Source organism: Rhinopithecus bieti, unplaced genomic scaffold (genome assembly GCF_001698545.2).
Source record: "Rhinopithecus bieti isolate Rb0 unplaced genomic scaffold, ASM169854v2 scaffold_2574, whole genome shotgun sequence".
In the NCBI taxonomy this organism is placed as follows: Eukaryota; Metazoa; Chordata; class Mammalia; order Primates; family Cercopithecidae; genus Rhinopithecus; species Rhinopithecus bieti.
Genome location: NW_016804493.1, coordinates 8101913 through 8121622, shown reverse-complemented (window position 1 = coordinate 8121622; position 19710 = coordinate 8101913). Strand labels below are relative to the sequence as shown.

The 19710-nt window shown below is 40.0% G+C and overlaps 1 protein-coding gene across 7 annotated transcripts in view; it reads left to right on the top strand.

The window, feature by feature from the left end:
• The first annotated feature begins 200 nt into the window (after positions 1–200).
• Positions 201–19710, top strand: part of PROX1 (prospero homeobox 1) — a 48512-nt gene continuing 29002 nt past the window's right edge. For 2 of the 7 annotated variants that reach the window (XM_017868802.1, XM_017868797.1), the window contains exons 1-3: positions 244–965; positions 8745–10536; positions 17452–17559. In XM_017868802.1, coding sequence (XP_017724291.1) covers positions 8812–10536; positions 17452–17559 — 1833 coding nt within the window. In that variant the 5' untranslated portion in view covers positions 244–965; positions 8745–8811. Of the gene's footprint in view, positions 966–1474; positions 1553–1896; positions 1984–3176; positions 3201–8744; positions 10537–17451; positions 17560–19710 lie in introns of those variants that run through there. The other 5 variants (XM_017868801.1, XM_017868796.1, XM_017868799.1 and 2 more) reach the window with 5 other exon arrangements.

Sequence of the window (19710 nt, the reverse complement as noted above, 5' to 3'; positions counted from 1 at the left end):
AGGGGGAGCTCAGGGCCCCTCTCCCCTCCTCTCTTCCCAGCCCCTCACCCCCACCCCTTTTATATTTTTTTTTCCTCCCAAGTTCTCTTGCCTTGCTATCCCCCCTTGAATCCGAAGGCGCCTCGCGATTGGGTGCTGGGGCCGGGTACGTCAGATAGACTGTGACGTGCAGTCTTCCTGTTTCCTTCAGCTGTGTCTTAAAGTAAATCTTGTTGTGGAGCGGAGCCCTCAGCTGAGGGAGCGCTCTGAAATAATACACCATTGCAGCCGGGGAAAGCAGAGCGGCGCAAAAGAGCTCTCGCCGGGTCCGCCTGCTCCCTCTCCGCTTCGCTCCTCTTTTCTTTACCCTTCTCCTCTCTCCTCCTCTGCTGCTCTCTCCTCTCCTCCGCTCTTTTCTCTCCTCCTCTCCTGCTCTCTCCTCTTCCCTTCGCTCCTCTTCTTTTCTTCTCCTCTTCTTCCCTCTCCTCGCCTCTTCCCTGCTCCTCTTCTCTCGTCTCCCCTCCCCGCCCGCCTCTCTCTCCCCTCTCCCTCTCCCACTCGCCCCGCTCGCTCGCTGTCGCACAGACTCACCGTCTCTTGTCCAATTATCATATTCATCACCCGCAAGATATCACCGTGTGTGCGCGCGCGTGTTTTCCTCTCTCTGCCGGGGAAAAAAAGAGAGAGAGAGAGAGAGAGAGAGAGGGATAGAGAGAGAGAGAGGCTCGGTCCCACTGCTGCCTGCACCGCGTAAGTATCCTCTTCTTCCCCTCGTGAGTCCCTCCCCTTTTCCAGAATCACTTGCACTGGCTTGTTCTTGAATGAGAAGGAAAGAAAAGAGCCTCCCATTACTCAGACCCGTGTAAACATTTTCCCCCCAGGAGAAAATGGTGTTATTTAAATTAATCATAATAAAATAGCCTCTAAACAGTTTCTAAGCGGGAGCCTCCGTGAACTCAGCGCTCCGCTCCTCCCAGTTCCTGAGAGTAAGTGATCCGCTTGGCTTTTATTTCTTTCTCTTTCCTGCTGGTGACTGGGGGTGGTGGTGGCGATGAGGGGGAGGCTGATGTTGCTGGACTTGTCGCTGATCTTGTCACCTTTTGTGTACTGTTTCTGGGGTGTGAGGAGGCGTTTGCTCCCTTTTCTTCTTTCTCCTGCTCTCTCTTCTCAGGAGAGAGGACCGCGAGGGGGACCGGGTCGCTTTTTTGTTCGTGCAGATCCCCGCTTTCCGCCAAACCCCATTCTTCTGATCTCCCTCGGCTAAAACTCCGGGGCTGGTCCCCTCGTCCTTTCTCTTTGTCTTGTTTATTATAGCTGCCTTTCTTCCCGGCTCTTCCAATTTGCTTGTCATTTGCATACCTTTCACTTCTCCTTTTCAACCCCAGCAGAGGACCGGGAGCTGGGAGGAGGAGAGAGGGAGGTTGGGGGACGCTCTGTTACTTTCCTCTCAAAATGCTGTCGAAGCCGAATTGTGGAAATCGGGCTTGGAGCGGTGCGGTGATGGGTCCCGGGAAACGCGCGCGGCGCCCCTCTCCCGAGCTCCTGGACCTAGGGCTGAGTCAAGTTGAGTAGGGTAAGGCGGCACCGGGAGACTCGGGGGGTCGCGTGGCGGTGAGATTGGGGCACCAGCGCGAGGAGGACCGGAGGATCGCGGTCCGGGTAGGAGTAGGGGGTTCTTGGGCAGCAGAAATGGGAGGCGATGAATCTCCCAGCCATCGCTGGCAGACTATGGTGTTGGGCAGCTTCGGTCTGGTCTCATCTGGGTGGTACCTACCGTTTTGCCCCAGTTAGGAGGACTGGGGAGTGAGGACAGGAGAGGTGAGAGTAATTGTTACTGGGAAGACTAGTGAGGAGGGCGGGAAGAGGGGGGAAGAGCTGCTATCTTGCCTGAGCAGACCAGGAGGGGGACGCAGGGGGCGGGGGAGACATCACCCAAAGTCCAGTTTAGCAAGTTGTTGGTTCTTCTGGTGTGCCAGCCCGTTACTCCTCCTGCTAAAGCCGAAGGTTGGTGGAGTGATGGGGGGTGGGGGTGGTAAAGGAGGAGTAAGTAGCTTTCCACAGACTCCCAGGTCTCTGGCCCCTTCCCAGCTTCTTGGGAAATTGAGAGCCCTCCAGGCAGACAGAGAGCAGAACTAGAAGTAGGGGTGGTGCTTAGTATTAAATAGCCCAAGGAGGCAGGTTGGAGTGTGAAACTGCTGTTCTTGGCAACCCAGAAGGCTACTCTGCCTGGGGGAAGGCTGGAAACTCACCTGCTTGTTTTTATTTTCCGAGAAGGTCTGTGCTGTCTCCTTGAGCTTATAAAAACAGAGCAAGCACAGGGTGGCCTCCTCACAAAGTCAAGGCTAGAAGAGTCCCTTTTCCTTTTCTCTTTTCCACTCATGCCCTCCCTTATTTAAAAGAAAAAAAAAAAGAAAAGAAAAAAAGAACTCATTTCCTTTCCTAAACTAGGTAGGCAGAAATCTATTAGCAGAGTGCGCATGGGCAGGGCCTGACAGGTGTGTTGTGTCAAGAAAGACAGGTGCAAATTTCCTCTGTGTCTATGTGTGTCTGTACAGCTCTAGACCACAATGCTTGCTCGAGGGTTGGAGAGGTTTATGAATTTATGGTTGTCCTGGTTAATAGGATTGTCTGGGCTAATGGGAATCAGGCTGTTGTTGTTTTGAGCCCTGCCATGTGAGTTCTTGGGGTGGTGGCTGGGGGCAAGTTGGTATGTGTTTGTTTATTTTTCTTAAGGATATTGGCAGACTACTGCTGAGGCTGTGTCCCAGGCTTCTGTCTGCCAGTCAGCCCAAATCACCCCCACTTTAGGCAGCAGGTGGAGGGAGACTGACTTTTCCTTTGCTTCCTACCAGTTTATGCCTATCTCCCAGGTCTGTGCTTGGCAGAGAGAGAGAACTGTCCTGTGTGTATGTGTGTGTGTGTGTGTGTGTCTGTGTGTGTGTGTGTCTGTGTGTGTGTGTGGTGTATGCTTTGGATAGCAATGAGTGATGTGTAACTGCCAAGAATTCCAAAGTCAGTTTGAAAGTGTTACTGTTGTTAAAGCTTATCTTTTTAAGTATGCTTTCTCCTTGCCCAGAAAGAATAGGTATGTACATAAACTCTTTCAAGTCATATGTTAAATAATCTCATCAAGTAGAATGAGCCTGTCATTGTCCCAGACATGGGCCAAATGTCCTAGATATGAATTTGATGGAGAAAGAAAATCTCAAGTACATGAGAAGGTAACTGTGCTTTTCTGTTCTGATGCAAGATGTGAGAAGTCAGTTCTATAGGGAGTTTCTTGCAAGAACTTCCGAGTATTTCCAAAATGACATGGATTTGTGTGTGTGTGTGTTGAAGGAGGAAAATGAGAGTATTCATGTTAACTTGTCCATGGGTTACAACATGGACATGTATATATAATAGTAAAATAGACGAAGTTAAGGACTCTGTCTTGATGTGTGCAGAAAGTTGTTGGGAATTCAATGTAAGCACTATATATCTGGCTTCTTAAAACTTGATCTTTTAGAATTGTCTTTAAACAGGCTACTTCTGTAGACTGAGTTGCACAGGAATAGGTTAGATGGCGAATGGTTTTTGGTCATTGGTTTTGTGTTTGGGTGGTTATTGTTTCCATGAAAATGAGATCGTAATGTGTCATTTATTCTGTAGACTTCAACGTTAACGTCCCCCCACCCCAGCACACACACACCCAATACTTTCCTTGGATGCTTTTGAAGTTCTTTGGTAATTAAAATGTCATCTATGGCTATGTTCATTTGCTTTATTTTTAATAGGGGTTATCTGTGCTTGGCACTTATTGATATTTTATGTGTCCATTATGCAGAATTCTATTTAGTTTAATCACCACCTTGTGGGAAAAAAAAGTCATGCATACATAACATGCATCTTTGTTCTCACTTTATTCATTTCCTAGCATCATTCCTCTATAAGAAGCACATGCTATCTTAAAACCTAAGCTGGCTTATTCTATAAGTTGCCAGACTTCCTCTTTATTTGTTTAAAACTCAAACAGACCTCTTTTCATGAATGTCTTACATCATTATAGGGATTGTCTTGAATTTGCAGTGTTAATATAAGGAAGTTTTAGGTTTCAGAAACAAAAGAAATTATAAAATGTGACTGATGTTATAATATGAAAATGGATTATGCATGATGTATCATTATAGGATTTTAATTAAGTACGTGTATAACTTGGAAAGGACATATACATAAGGAATTTATCAGACTTATTGCCTGTGCATTCTCAAATGACATTTATAGAGTTCAATTTTCTGCAAAAAAAAAAAAAAAAAAAGTGTATTTTCTTAAGACTATTTCACACACTCTCTTACTCACCAATTTGATAAGTTGTTACTTTTTAAACAAGTAGAACTTAATATTTTAGGCATGTCTCAGAAAATGTTCTGTGTTTGTTTTGCAGGTGAAAATGTGTGGAATTTTGATAGGATGGGAGAATCTTAAATGAAATCTTAAATGATTTGAGAAGTCCATTATGACAGGAAATTTAAAACCTGATAATGCAATCTTAGTTAATTTAGGTATTAACTTATGTCAAGTGAGTTCTTCAAAATAAACATCAAAGGTTTTCTTAACATGACAGGGAGCAGAAATATATCCAATATCTCTGAAGAAAAAGTTGCTAATTAGCAGAAACAAATTCTTGAATGTAGTCAAGGGGACAATTTAATGATTCAGGGGCTACTTATATCAGATCATCTGATTTTTCCCTTTGAATCACTAATTTCCAGATGGATTTGAAATATTCTTCACTAATGATATTCTGTTTGAAATTTCATAACTGGGTTGACCCAAGTAGAGTAGAGGCCCATCCAAAGATGATTTTCTAAAAGAAGTCAAGTGTAGGCTTGCACAATTTCTTCAAATAATTTTATCAACAAAGACAGATCATCTAAATAATCCAAGCAGGAAACCATGCCAACCTTACACTCTCCCTGTCTCATAAAAGATTTGTCTGAACTATCTGGATAATTACCATAATGAAACACTTCTTTGTCCAGAATCTGGACTCCAGATAGATGCAGTAAAAGTTGAATCCTCCTCCCCGAAATAACTTCTTTATTAAAGTAGAGCACTTAATCACTTTATACTTCACGTTGCAGTGTTCCTTTGAAATTCTTTACTGAAAATTCTTTCCTCCTAACCTTAAGTCATCAGTTTCCTTAGAATTTTCCATGTTAAAGAGAATGTCAGATAATTCAGATATTAAAGAAGACTCTTTTGGAGTAGCTAAAACCTGTTTTGATTATACCTGGATGTGTATTCTTATAATATCTTTTTCTGGGGGGAATCTGCTATGTTAAGATATGCATTGTGTAAGAATTACTAAAGCATTTGTGCAGGTTATATGCCAAGTGATGCAACAAAATATTTAATGATGAAAAACTCTGTATAGACTTTCACATTAATTAAAGAGGGGTTTACAGGAATAGAGTAAGTGTATCCGATCAATAATACATTTGGGTTCAAATTCTCATCAGTATTTTTCTGCATCCTTGCTGATTTGGACATCCACCAGTGCTGATCAAAAGCTTCATATTGCCTAGTGAAACTGAAAATTAATGTTAAAATTCAAATATAATATGCATCAATAATAATTGCAGTTGAAACATGATGGCTTAATGCATATCTTGAGAAATAAAGGAGTTTAAAAAATATCAGTGATAAAGTCATTCCATGGCTTCCTTTAAATTCTGAACTGGAATATCATGGAAGCACTTGGAAAATGTTTTTAAGAGATTTAATTTATATTATGGTAATGTAATGGCACATTTTCTTATGTGGTAAATATATTTATGTAGATATCTTGTTTATGAAATGTGACAGTAATGAAGTGTTGTGTCAACCGGTTGTTATTATTTAATCATGCCTATAGCCTCCATGGGTTATAGTTCCAGTGTATGCTACCACTATACTTTTATTTCTAAATTTAGGTCTAAACTATATGGAGAGATATATTTATCTGTGCCTATTAATATAATGCCTTGTCCTGGATTATATAATTTATCTTATTTTTCCCACTTGTTTTGTCCTATTTATTATGTTTCAGCTGGACATTTTACAACAAGACCTAAAAGTATTTAACTTCTCTTAGCCCAAGACAGATACAAATCATTGTTTAATCTAAAAATGTTGACTGAAATAGAATTACAAATTAGTTTAGTTTGGTGAATATCAAAGGAGTTATATCTTGTTCTTAACAGACTCCACAAGCATTTCTTTCCACCTTAGGAAAAGCACAGCCCTCCTCTTGGCTCCAGCATGGGGCAGGGATGCAGCTGTTGATACCTAGGCTAGATGAGAGGAAGTGCAGTTGACGCAGAGGTAAATGGCAGTTGGAAGAGGAAGGATGCCTGGGGATGACCTTGTGCTCATCAGCGACACCAGTATGTCCTTTCCAAGCCTCTGTGGCAGAGGTGCTCTTCCCATAGCAAGGATGGCAGGCAGAAAGTCCAGTTCGGGTGTTAAGGTGAACAGGGAGAGAAAAAATACTGCAAAAAGTTTGTTCAATGTGTTGATTGGAGATCCATGTGCTTTGCAGGTGGTAGTCAAGAGAAAAGGATTTGCATGCAAATAGAAAAGATGTAAAATTTTAAAATAAGGGCAATAAGCTCTATTTTGGGGAAGCTGATAGACACACACAAAAAAGTCTTCCTTGTAACCGCCCCCCATGTAAGTGTTTCTGTGATTAACAGAGCTTTGAAATGATTCATCCTTTTTCTTGTCTCAGCCTCTCCTTGTTCTTTCTGTCTTCTGACAGCTAACCTAATTTATCAGATCTAATGTGTTTGTGTAGTATTTGTCACTGCATTTTTGTATTCCTGAAACCAATTTTATTATTAGTGTTTGAAAGGGTCTCAATCATTCTGAATTCAATTTTGAACCCAATGTTGAAGTTATTGAGAACTCCATCTCCATTCTAAGTTCAGGAAATTTTATCCTGAAGCATGCAAAAAGTATTTCATGCATACCAAAAAATAAAAACATTTAATATATATAATATATAGAGATATATAATTATAACGTGAGGTATATATATATAAGAGAGAGGAGAGAAGAGAAGAGAGAGAGAGAGAGAGAGAGATTCATTTTGCTTTCAATGAATGCCCTAAAGCACGAAGCAGGCTCTTTTAAAATGTTTTGTCTTTCTATAGAAACCAGGAGCAAAGATTGCATGATGAAATCACTGTCGCTTAAAAAAATATACATATTGTTGCCATCTAAGCATTGAGCATTTTCTTGATTTTTACAGGTTATTTCATGCTGAAATTATGCCTATTTGCATGGATAGTCATTCTTTAAAGCTAGCCACAGATGCAGTCCTAGGGAGCACGTAGATGTTTTTACAGGTGAACCGAAAGAGATGGGAGCCGTTCCAGACACTCTGCACGCTGCCTTTGGCAATGGACCCTGTTATTGTGAAGATGTGCTCTGTTAAGCAAACGTGAAGTTTAATATTAGATAAACCCAATGTGAAAAAAATATTTTCATTTTCTTCATAAAATGTTATTTATACACAAAAAGATGTGACATCTTATATGTCTACAAAATTTGGGATTAGCATTACTAGTTAATAAGTTACACAATATGTCAAGTGCCTTTTATGAAATGCAAAAGGATGTTCTCTTTTATATTGTGTTTCCAAGAAACAATGGAAGTTCATATACAAAGAAATATTACCCTTTCTTACACGTTTGAGGGACATTATTTTCTGTCTTCTTTAAAAATCTTCTTTCAGTCTTTTTTTATTCCTTTAATTTGGCACAGGAAATAAGATTCACAAATCTTGTATGTTAAAGAGTTTCTTTGGGCATTTGACATATAATTTTGACAGATTTAAACAGAAGGAAACTAGTCCTGAAGATGTATTTATCTTTATCTAGGTCACTAATTTATTATTCCTCATATTGATTTCTAAAATGTGGTAACATCCTTGTTTTGCAGTGAATCTAACTTTGTAATAATTTGTCATTAAAAGGACATTATGAAAATGTATAAATATTCTTATAGTTACATTAAGATATATCAACAGATATCAGCTTCATGTATGATTTTACAAGTAAAAAATGCATAGCTAAGCTAAATAAGCAGACTTGTAAAATGACTATTGTGCATTTATTTCAATGCTAAACTGACCATTTATGTTTGAAAGATGCTGCTGATAAGGGTGTTCTCCTTCCCATTTTATGTATGATAAAAATATTTTAGAATTCAAGAATAAAAGCTGTCTATTAAATATTTGCATTTATTTTAGAGTCCTTTTCCTTTAATAGCATTGAACCCACAATAATTGTAATTCAGAAATGCAATTTTTCATGTGAATTTCACACAGCCTGAAAATGTAACCATATTTCTTAAGTACAGAGCACTTTCATCTTCCTTATAATACGAATCTCAATGCCCAAAATTTAATCAATTGGTTGTCAGAGGCTGTGTTCTTATAATCTACTGTTTCTTCTGAAGATAAACAGTATCATTTTAGGCATTTGTGAAAGAGAATCATATTACTGGTGCTTAAGCAGTTTTTGCTTTATTTTTTTTTAATCTTAATCCATCTTAAACCAGTGGAGCAGAAATATTTAAAAATGTTTCATTTCAAGCAGAGTGCATAATAAATTGCAATAATTGTAATGTGCCATAAATCCCAGAGCCTATGCATTTTGCATTTGATTCAGGATTGAGGTCAGGAAATTTGGAGAAATTTAAAGAAAATGATTCATCAGTCCTTTTGTTCTGTTGGCCAGGGTCCCGGGATTCTTGAGCTGTGCCCAGCTGACGAGCTTTTGAAGATGGCACAATAACCGTCCAGTGATGCCTGACCATGACAGCACAGCCCTCTTAAGCCGGCAAACCAAGAGGAGAAGAGTTGACATTGGAGTGAAAAGGACGGTAGGGACAGCATCTGCATTTTTTGCTAAGGCAAGAGCAACGTTTTTTAGTGCCATGAATCCCCAAGGTTCTGAGCAGGATGTTGAGTATTCAGTGGTGCAGCATGCAGATGGGGAAAAGTCAAATGTACTCCGCAAGCTGCTGAAGAGGGCGAACTCGTATGAAGATGCCATGATGCCTTTTCCAGGAGCAACCATAATTTCCCAGCTGTTGAAAAATAACATGAACAAAAATGGTGGCACGGAGCCCAGTTTCCAAGCCAGCGGTCTCTCTAGTACAGGCTCCGAAGTACATCAGGAGGATATATGCAGCAACTCTTCAAGAGACAGCCCCCCAGAGTGTCTTTCCCCTTTTGGCAGGCCTACTATGAGCCAGTTTGATATGGATCGCTTATGTGATGAGCACCTGAGAGCAAAGCGCGCCCGGGTTGAGAATATAATTCGGGGTATGAGCCATTCCCCCAGTGTGGCATTAAGGGGCAATGAAAATGAAAGAGAGATGGCCCCGCAGTCTGTGAGTCCCCGAGAAAGTTACAGAGAAAACAAACGCAAGCAAAAGCTTCCCCAGCAGCAGCAACAGAGTTTCCAGCAGCTGGTTTCAGCCCGAAAAGAACAGAAGCGAGAGGAGCGCCGACAGCTGAAACAGCAGCTGGAGGACATGCAGAAACAGCTGCGCCAGCTGCAGGAAAAGTTCTACCAAATCTATGACAGCACTGATTCGGAAAATGATGAAGATGGTAACCTGTCTGAAGACAGCATGCGCTCAGAGATCCTGGATGCCAGGGCCCAGGACTCTGTCGGAAGGTCAGATAATGAGATGTGTGAGCTAGACCCAGGACAGTTTATTGATCGAGCTCGAGCCCTGATCAGAGAGCAGGAAATGGCTGAAAACAAACCGAAGCGAGAAGGCAACAACAAAGAAAGAGACCATGGGCCAAACTCCTTACAACCGGAAGGCAAACATTTGGCTGAGACCTTGAAACAGGAACTGAACACTGCCATGTCTCAAGTTGTGGACACTGTGGTCAAAGTCTTTTCGGCCAAGCCCTCCCGCCAGGTTCCTCAGGTCTTCCCACCTCTCCAGATCCCCCAGGCCAGATTTGCAGTCAATGGGGAAAACCACAATTTCCACACAGCCAACCAGCGCCTGCAGTGCTTTGGCGACGTCATCATTCCGAACCCCCTGGACACCTTTGGCAATGTGCAGATGGCCAGTTCCACTGACCAAACAGAAGCACTGCCCCTGGTTGTCCGCAAAAACTCCTCTGACCAGTCTGCCTCCGGCCCTGCCGCTGGCGGCCACCACCAGCCCCTGCACCAGTCGCCTCTCTCTGCCACTACAGGCTTCACCACGTCCACCTTCCGCCACCCCTTCCCCCTTCCCTTGATGGCCTATCCATTTCAGAGCCCATTAGGTGCTCCCTCCGGCTCCTTCTCTGGAAAAGACAGAGCCTCTCCTGAATCCTTAGACTTAACTAGGGATACCACGAGTCTGAGGACCAAGATGTCATCTCACCACCTGAGCCACCACCCTTGTTCACCAGCACACCCGCCCAGCACCGCCGAAGGGCTCTCCTTGTCGCTCATAAAGTCCGAGTGCGGCGATCTTCAAGATATGTCTGAAATCTCACCTTATTCGGGAAGTGCAATATCCTTTTATTTTCCCCTCGTGAAAAAAACAAGCCAAAAAAGGTTTCCCAAAAGGTTAGGTTTACAGAATATCTAGAGTAATGTAGATTAGTATCTTCTTAAGAAGGCAACCTTTCGTATTATTCAAAGGAATAGGCTTTTATCAGCATGCCTGTGGCATTCCTGATTGCAGAAAAGCTTAAAACTAAACCAACATCTTTGCAGCTTCCACAAGTTGTTCACTGCCTCCAGGAGCTCCTATTTAATATGTGCTTTCTCAGCAGTGTCTTTTTTTCTGCTGTTCTTCCTGTATTATCTTCTTATCTCTCTCTTAAAAAAAAAAAAAGTAGATTCAGAGATGGGAAAACAATCTCATTGTAAATACTGATTGAATTCTTTCAGATATTTTTTAAAGGTGGTAAGTTTTATAACACAATAGGGAGAAAAGTCAGTTTTCGGATCCCTAAGATCCCATAAGAAGAATTCTCAGTGTAAACCATCTGCAAGGCTTCTGGTTCGCTTAAGGATGTCCCGATGAAATCTTAGGAAGAGCACTCTGTAAGTGGGAGGTTGAGGAGGAAGAAAAATGGATGTGGGTGGGGACTTAGAGTCTCTCTTTCATCTTTAAGTGAGACTTTTTTTTTAAAGGAAATATACAGGTACTGATTTATTCAGACAGCATTGGTCTGTCTCTCTCGTTCACCCAAGGTCTGTTCTTTGGGTCTGGTGCAGCTGCCTCTATGCATGATTAACCTCTGTTCAGCCATACACAGAAATCTTTTGTCCCAACATACACAAAGCAAATTATTTTGGAAAGCGAGAGAGCACAATTAAATATAAAACTCAGCTGTATTCGACTTAAAAATGGCTCTTTTTATGATTTGTTTAAATTCTGAAACTGACTTTTATGTAGAGATAACAGTTATATATTTTTTATTAGGCCTATCCTGAACTCCAGCTATTTTTGATTGAAGGTTTTTTTTTCTTCTCTGTATGTTGGTTCTTTCTGTAAATTTTTAAAAATCTTGTGGTCGTTGGTCTTTTGGGGTAGTAGAATAGTAGCATTTGGGGGCAGGTGGAGGCATGTTTCTTATATAATAAATAACCAGATGGATATAAAATTTAGCAATTAAGTTGGCCGTGACTAAATTTAGGACTTTGAGCAATTGTCTTGATGACTAGAGATTGACATTTTCGCATCTAAGCCCACTCCAGAGGCTGCCACGTAAGTGCAAAGTCCCAGCTATGGGTGGAAATATGTTTTCCTGGTTAGTGGAGGTCATACTTCAAGCCAGCTCTCAGGATAGTAGTGTAGATTTCTGATAGGGTGAACTACTAGGGCCCCAGTCATGAGACATGCTTCGGCAGTTAAATATGGAGTCTCTCTTATACTGAGCAAGAAGAGAAGAACATTGTAACAGAAAGGGAAGAGAAAGATGTGGGAGATTTCTCCATATAAATAGAAATGGAGTTTTAGCTTAGTTGTTGATTTCACTTTGACCTTTTGAAAATCTAAAATTCAATCTACCAGCCATGAATCAAAGCTGCACCAAGCACCAGGCCTTACATATTATAAGCAGGCAGTAAATATTGATCAAAATGATTGGAATATCGCTGTTGGTGATGAGAAAGGCAAAGTAAGAAGACACAATGGCTTGAATTTTTTTGTGCCCTTTGCAAAAAGAGCATCTTCAGAGGTTCATGTAAAGCTGATGTCAGGGCTAAGACCCCATTGCACCCCAGAGATCTCTTAACTTCATTTTGAACCAAGTAGTAGTGATAGTGGGTTCTCTCTCTCTCTCTCTCTCACACACACACACACACACACACACACACACACACAGAGTAAAGTGACATGCATGCCAATTTTGGTGAATATTTAAAGATTTAATGCCAGGTTTCAAAACTCCTATAAGTCCACACTAAGCTCTTTAGTTCAAGATACCAGTTTATGGTTTTTCTTTAAGTTAGACTTTTCCTTATAACCAGATCATTATAATTATGGCTGTGTTTTATGTTTTTTAAAGTTTAGTCTTCTAGGAAAAAAATCTTTTAGAGTGCTTTAAGTGTTGGCTATGTTCATTGTCTCAACCTCTCCAAATCCCCTGAGGAATTTTGAGGATTTGAATTGAAAGCAGTTTCTTTTATTTTGATATATATCAAAGTCTTTAAAGAAAATATAGTTGCTTCTTCTTCAGAAGAATGACTTCTCCTTTCTCCTGTCAACATAAGTTTCTGTTGAGCGTGGTGATTCCGTTGGGAAACACCCGTGTTCATATGAAATGTTAGCTGCTCACACCCAGAATTGTTTCTTTCATATAGCTAAATAATGTCAGCCTCTCGTGGCAATTAGTGATTACATTTTCCACCTTTTGGCCTTTTATGCTCCTATTCTTTTTCCCCCCTCTACTATTAATACATTGCACTTTTAACCATTTATCTCATTGGTATATTATTTCTTAGGAAGAGTAAGACAGGCAAACAACCTTTTCTATAGTTCCCACAATTCTGAAATCAGTGAGGATCTGTTGGTTTGTATAGATATTGGGCCCACTTTTCTCCTGTCTCTACCTCTGTATGGTGGTGTGTTCTTCCCTTGATTTAACTGATAGTGCGTAGGCAACATTCTCAAGCTTTTACTTTGAAGAAATCTCTGGGAATCACAGTGAGTGATGTTTTACTTCAATTTTAGGGACACAGGGCCATATATGAACGTGTTGTAAAGTTATTCCTTGAAAAGATCAATAGAAATGAGCAGAAATGCAATGAAATGGTACCACTGTGATTGCTATTATTATGGGTTTTATTTTTAGTTCATGGCTTTCCAAACTGTTATACATAATTTAATTCTTCAGGAAAAATTATCTCCCACTCCAAAAGGTACCATCTGTTTTTTGAACAAAGTAGCCAAGATAAGAACCATTAAGAACACCAGCTTATCAGATCAACCCATTCTATGCTCACCACATTAAACATATACATTCTGTAGGACAGAACACACTACCTCATTATCCCATCTAGTAGAAGGGAAATAGTGAATGTGTGTGCAAGTTAAACTGAATTTCAGTGCACCTGCTCCAAGGGCTCATGTCTTGGATTTTAAAAATATGTTCAGCATCTTTGCAAATGAATCTGTTTAATCAAATATTAAGTTTTATTCAAATTCCGAAAGAAACAGTCAGCCAATTGCTTTTCTTCATGATGTTCTTTGTCATTCATCCTCTTTGCATCTCGAGAAAAATAGCTTTGTTTTGGCCCTAAACATTTGCATGCACCCAATTAAAGCACAAGAGGAGTAGTATAAGCTGTTAAGATGTGCAGGTGAAGAAATTGAGCCTATTCTCCGAAATAGCCGGCTTTTTCTACTCAACTTTTAGGGAGAATGTTAGAAAGACTTGAAGTTTAGAAAAGAAAATGGTTTAGTAATTTGAAATTAAAATCCAACCAGGAAACATAGATTAGAAATGAATTTCTGAAATTTGAAACAATCCACAGAAATTGATCTTATACATTTTTAGAAGTCTTGTGGAGGCTATAGTACTTATATTAGCTAGAGTGAAACATGTAGATTAAAGACTAAAAGACTATGGGCTCCTAAACTGCCCACCTCCCCTGAAAAAAATTATAAAGTAAGTAAATTTAAAAACAAATTTCCATACACTACACATCCCTCCGATTATGGTGAACTTCCTAGTGGGAGTAACAATTTGCTCTATCACTATCGTTATGTGAGAGAGTTTAGATCTTTTCTCCCTATTTTGGTTTCTAAGGGGAAAACTGCTTAGAAACTTAGCAAATTAGGGAATAAGGCAGAACTAAAATTCTTTAGCTTTCAAATGTTTTGGAAAATGTAAGTAGTCTCAACCCATTTGCTTGGAACTGCAGCATGTACAATCTCTAGCTACAAACCAGAGTTTAGTTGGAAAAAAAGAATTTTCTTCCTCTGCTTTCACAGCCTATTATTCTCCCATTTGCCTTTTTGCTGCCTCCGCTGCTCCTCCCGTGGCTGCTGTTTAGGTAAGGTTATATTGTACTTGGTAAACAGACAACACTTAGATTCTCAGGTTGTTTGAACACTGCTTTAGGTTCAGCTGCAGTACCCTGCTTCTCTGATCTTTTATATTCCCGAGCAGATGTCTTTCATTAATTTATGGATTTATCATCTTTTCTTTTTTTTTTCTTTTTTCTTTTCTTTTTTTTTTTTTTTTTTTTTTTTTACACCTGGCAGCTGTCTCAAGTTTCAGCAGTTATTGTCTATTTTGCATTACACATAGAATTGAATGTCATCTGTCTTCACAAAGCTATGGCTAAGAGAATTGAGGCACAGCCACATGAGCTGCTGGGACAGATCTTGTTTGCGTTCCATCCCCCCTCACCCCACTCCCCTTTACCTCCTTAATATTTATTTGTGCTCATTTTCTTTCCTGGCCTTGAATGGAGCTTAGCTCGTGTTCAGTACAGCTGTATGTTTACTGAATCTATTCCATCATGAGTCATTGTGCGTGTGTAAGTATCCTGGAAACAGCTAGTGCTTTCTTGGAAGAACAGTTGCTTTTCAGCACAAGCACTTAAAAGGGAAATTAACCAATTGGTCAGTTCAGATTTATTTTGAGGAGAAAAAAAGGATTACCTAACTGTTGCCTTTTAAATGTTTCATTAGTTATTTTTAATAGTTTATTAGAAACATATATTTTATGGGAATTTTATCTTAATTACACAATAAGCAAGAGATAAAGATTAATTCTGTGTTCCATTTCAACTGATCAGTTCCAAGTATTACCAACAGGAAACATTTTAAAGCAAAAGTGAACTTGAGAAATCCAAATTGGAATAATTTTATTAGATAAAAGCCTCTAAATAGTGATCAAAATAAAATGGATATTTTACTGTTTTGGATAAAAGAACAAAACATCTTAGCATAATTTAGATGTATTAAGAGCTTCAGGAAGTTTTGGTAGCTCAGTGCTCATCTAAGAAACACAGAAAAACACTTTGTATTTTGTATGAAACCAAATTTTAAAAGATTTGCGACTTATAATTAAATGTATGATGTTGTCTTAATGTAGCCATCTGAAAGAAAAGATTAGAACCCAGATCTGAGAGTGTCTGTCAAAGTTTGGACTTGCCTAAAACTCTTATCACAAGGCAGTAGGAGACAGCTTGCAACTATTATTTCACTTATCCATTTGGACAGATGGTCCTGAAGTGTGCTGGGCTCCTTTAGTCTTCTGTATCAGTCTAATGGAGGTTACTGGAGGGCCTTTCAGCCCTCTCCTTGGCACAAGAAGTATGTCAGTCATAAATTATCGTCTTTGTAATCATTAAGAATCTCAAACAAAAACACAAGTTCAGTTAAGCTGCTTTGGCTTACAGATATAAAATCAAAATTTATTTCTTTAGTGTTTATTTTCAGTTGAACAAAAAAGAAAGAAAAAAACCTGCACTACTTAACTTTTCTATTTACAGACCAAGGTGATCTTTTTAAAATTGCATGGGATATTAAAGGGAATGTTAATTGAACAAATTCTCAGCAGAATATTTGGTTAAACACCCTGTTGTAAGTAGTCAAGAGCTTATCCATATTAATTTGATTATGCTTCTCTAGTAACTTTCCGGTTTCTCTCCATTCTTAAGATTAGTCATGCTAGACTTGATGAAGGTCATTTGGAAACCTTTACCTTTCCTAAATATCTGTGTTTATTTGACATTTTTGCCTCAGGTGTGAAATTTTTGTTGGGTAGTTGTGTGTGTGTATGTGTGTTTGCACACACATGCACACTTTTCTTTTTTTTTCTTATTTTTCCCAGACACTCTTTTAAGAGAAAATCCTTAGAGAAGCTTCTAGGAAGGACCCTTAATTGACCTTGTGGGGGACCACATTGATTTTCTCCACGTGCATCTTCATTTCTGATAAATTATAAAGCCATTAATTTGCTGAGGAAATGGCAGGGCCAGGCTGCGGCACAGATGTGACCAGAGCCATCCCAGCTCTGAGTCTGCTGAGGAGTGCCAAGAATCTGGGGGAGAATCAGGAAGCCTGGATTGTTATGGTTAGCCTCACATTCTCTTGGGAACTGTTTTAGTTGCTGCTGTTTACAGATCTAAAAGGTAATGATGTTTCCAGATAAATAGGCTTTCTTATTTTGGGTAAGTGGCCATTTATTGATCTGCTAACCCACATGTATTGATTTGTTAGCCCCAACTACTGCGTCACTCTCAAAGGAGTTAACTATAAATCCAAGACAGGCAAATTGTATTTGGTTTTGGACCGTTGCTTTCACAAAAGCAACAGCCCCCTCCCTGTCCTCTCCATGCCAAAACTACTCTTCCCAAGTTTTAGCTATTATTTAAAAGGAAACAATTAAAGGGATATAATAAGATAAAAAGCAAGTGAGTCAAGATGCTCCATTAGATTAACACTGAAAGGTAAAATGTGAAACTTGCATAACAGTGTTGAAAATAATGCATTTTATATTTTCATGTACATTAGTAGAATAATTTGCTCTAAACTGCAGAGTGTGGAGAGAAGAACAAACAGAACTGTAATTGCAAGGAAGAAAAAAAAAACCTCTTATGACAAGAATTGTGCAGTACATGTTGGGTGCATTTGTCTCCTTAGCAACAAGTGAATGTATAGATAGCCTACCGACCTAAAGCAAGGAAAATACTTTGTCATCTTCCCCCTAAAGTAGCCAAGATTCTGCAACTCAATTGTACATCCTCATCATTGCATGTGGCAACCTCTGACAGGTGACGGTCACTGAGCAAACGGCAGCAAGTTAGCAATAGATGCCATAGCCAGTGTCATATACCTTCCAGCACTCCCACGGCAGCTTGGTGGACCTCCAGACTCCATGGAGGTGGGGACTGGAGAGAGGGAGGTGGGAGTCCCTGTGCTTATAGAAGTTCTTTTCCTTAACCAATTGCTTCCTACATGCAGGAAGGATTGTCACCCAATCACTTGAAAAAAGCAAAGCTCATGTTTTTTTATACCCGTTATCCCAGCTCCAATATGCTGAAGACCTACTTCTCCGATGTAAAGGTAGGGACTTTTTAAATTCTTAATTGTTTCATTTTCTATGCATGTGGCAGTAATTTGAACTCCCGGAAGTTAATGGAGACAAATGCGGAATTGGTTTATTCCTACACCTGTGTTATAATTGATTTAATGCACTTGTCCTTTTGTCTAAAGGTGTGTTAAGCAATGATACCACTTGTGTATTAAGACTGAAAGACTGGTGTTAATAAGTTGCATGGGTTTCCAATGTAATCTGAAAAACTTAGCTTCTGTCTTTGTATGTTTGAGTAGCTTCTTTGAAGAAATTTCAGCTGGTAATGGATGGATGTGCTTTAGAGAATGTTTTTCCCTCCCCTCAGCAACAGTAAACTGTTTCTGTTTTTGTTTCTGTTGGTTTCCCCATATTTGTGCTTATGAAAGCAAACTCTAGCACCTCTTTTTCCCCCTGTCGAAAAGGAGCTTACATTGAAATTCTCTATGCAGTAGCTGCTTAAAAACAAAAGTGATGATTGTCTCTTATTTACAACTTAATTTGTTGTTGATGTAGAGTACACTGAGCATAAGGAGAATGAATAAAGTGACAGATTCAGGACACATTATTCAAATGAGGATATGAAAGCTGTCGGCCTACAGCTGCAGCCTCCCTCATTCTACAGAATATTGGGACCTCCTGGTTCTCTGTGTGTGTATGCGTGTGTGTGTGTGCATATGTGTGTCTGTGTCTGTGTGTGGGTTTTAAGTAATTGTTTGCATCAACTTGATGTTGTGTTAATCATCTGTAACTTTTTAAAACATAGATTGGGTTTTGATGATGATAATGACACACATGGTATCATTATCCCAGGAACTTGATAAACACTACATTAGCTGAGATTAGTTTATTAGGGGTGGGTGTTTTTCCCCACCCTTCCCCTGCCCACCCCCATATGTACAAGTTCTTCTTTCTGCCATGGAGAACTCACAAGCTGCCAAAACACGCTTGCTCTTCCACCGCTCCCTGCACGCAGCTCATTTTCTGCTTGATGCCGAAGTGGCTTCATTGGCCCCATTTTGCAGGCCAACTCATTTCAGTTTCCTTCACTGATGTTTTATTTGGCCTTATAAGAAAAGTTCTGTTTTCCCTCCTGTTTGCTTTTGAATTGTGTATCAACTTCAGCCTTTTATCTTTCTCCTTCCCTGGCTGTGCTTCTTAAGTGGAAGGCCTGTTTTCTCCTCATTCGGCGCCAACAAACTGGGCAAGATGGGGAGGCAGGGAAAGCCCATCGTGTAAATGTCTGATTAAGACTAAGTAAGCACAAACCAGGCTGAGTGACACAGAGGCCAGGAAAAAGGTTTGGACTTTGTGGAGGACAATCTAGAGTATACAAATTGAAGGCAATTTGTCACCTGGTTGAGGACTGACCAGCTTCTAGAGTCTGGTAGAACCTGGTAAATTTTGTCTTCCAGGGAATCCTCCCAACATTGTAGTTCTAAGAGGGGACATGGAGGACAGGGAGGAAAGGGTTATTGTGTGCACATATATGTGTGTATGTGTCTGTGTGTGCAGATGTCCATGTTACTCATTCCTTTTAGGGCAATGATCTGCAGTGTTGTGAAATAATAATGACAATGCCTTATATTCTTTGTATAGCACTTTTCACCCAGAAGGAGGCCAAAGAGCTTTACCAACTGCACACATAGGTATCACTCACCCACCATGGAAACACAGCCACCTGGAGGGTGGGAAACAGTAGCCATTCTGAGCCAACAACACTACCCAACAGTAGATGTCAATATTAGAAACATTCATTTTTTTGAGAGTTCATGCATGTGCGCAGGTGTGTGGTATGTGGTGGCAAGAAAAGTGGGGAAGATTATTGATCTGTAGCTTTACAAATACCATGCAATACAAACCAACAAGAAACTGTTCCCATTCCTCTAGAATGCTCCTAGCAATTCAGCTTTGCAAATGACCACTGACTCTGTGTAGATAACAATGGAATGCCTGGGTGAATATTTTATTTTCAAAAGCACTAATATTCAGATTGTTGATTCTATCCATACCTTATCCATACTGGAAGAGAAGGCTGTTAAAGTATATGTGAGTCTGGTTACATACCAATTATCCACTCTAATGGAGAGGAAACAGTAGGACATATCAGGCAAAGCAGAAAATCACTGAAGGTCACTTCCCTT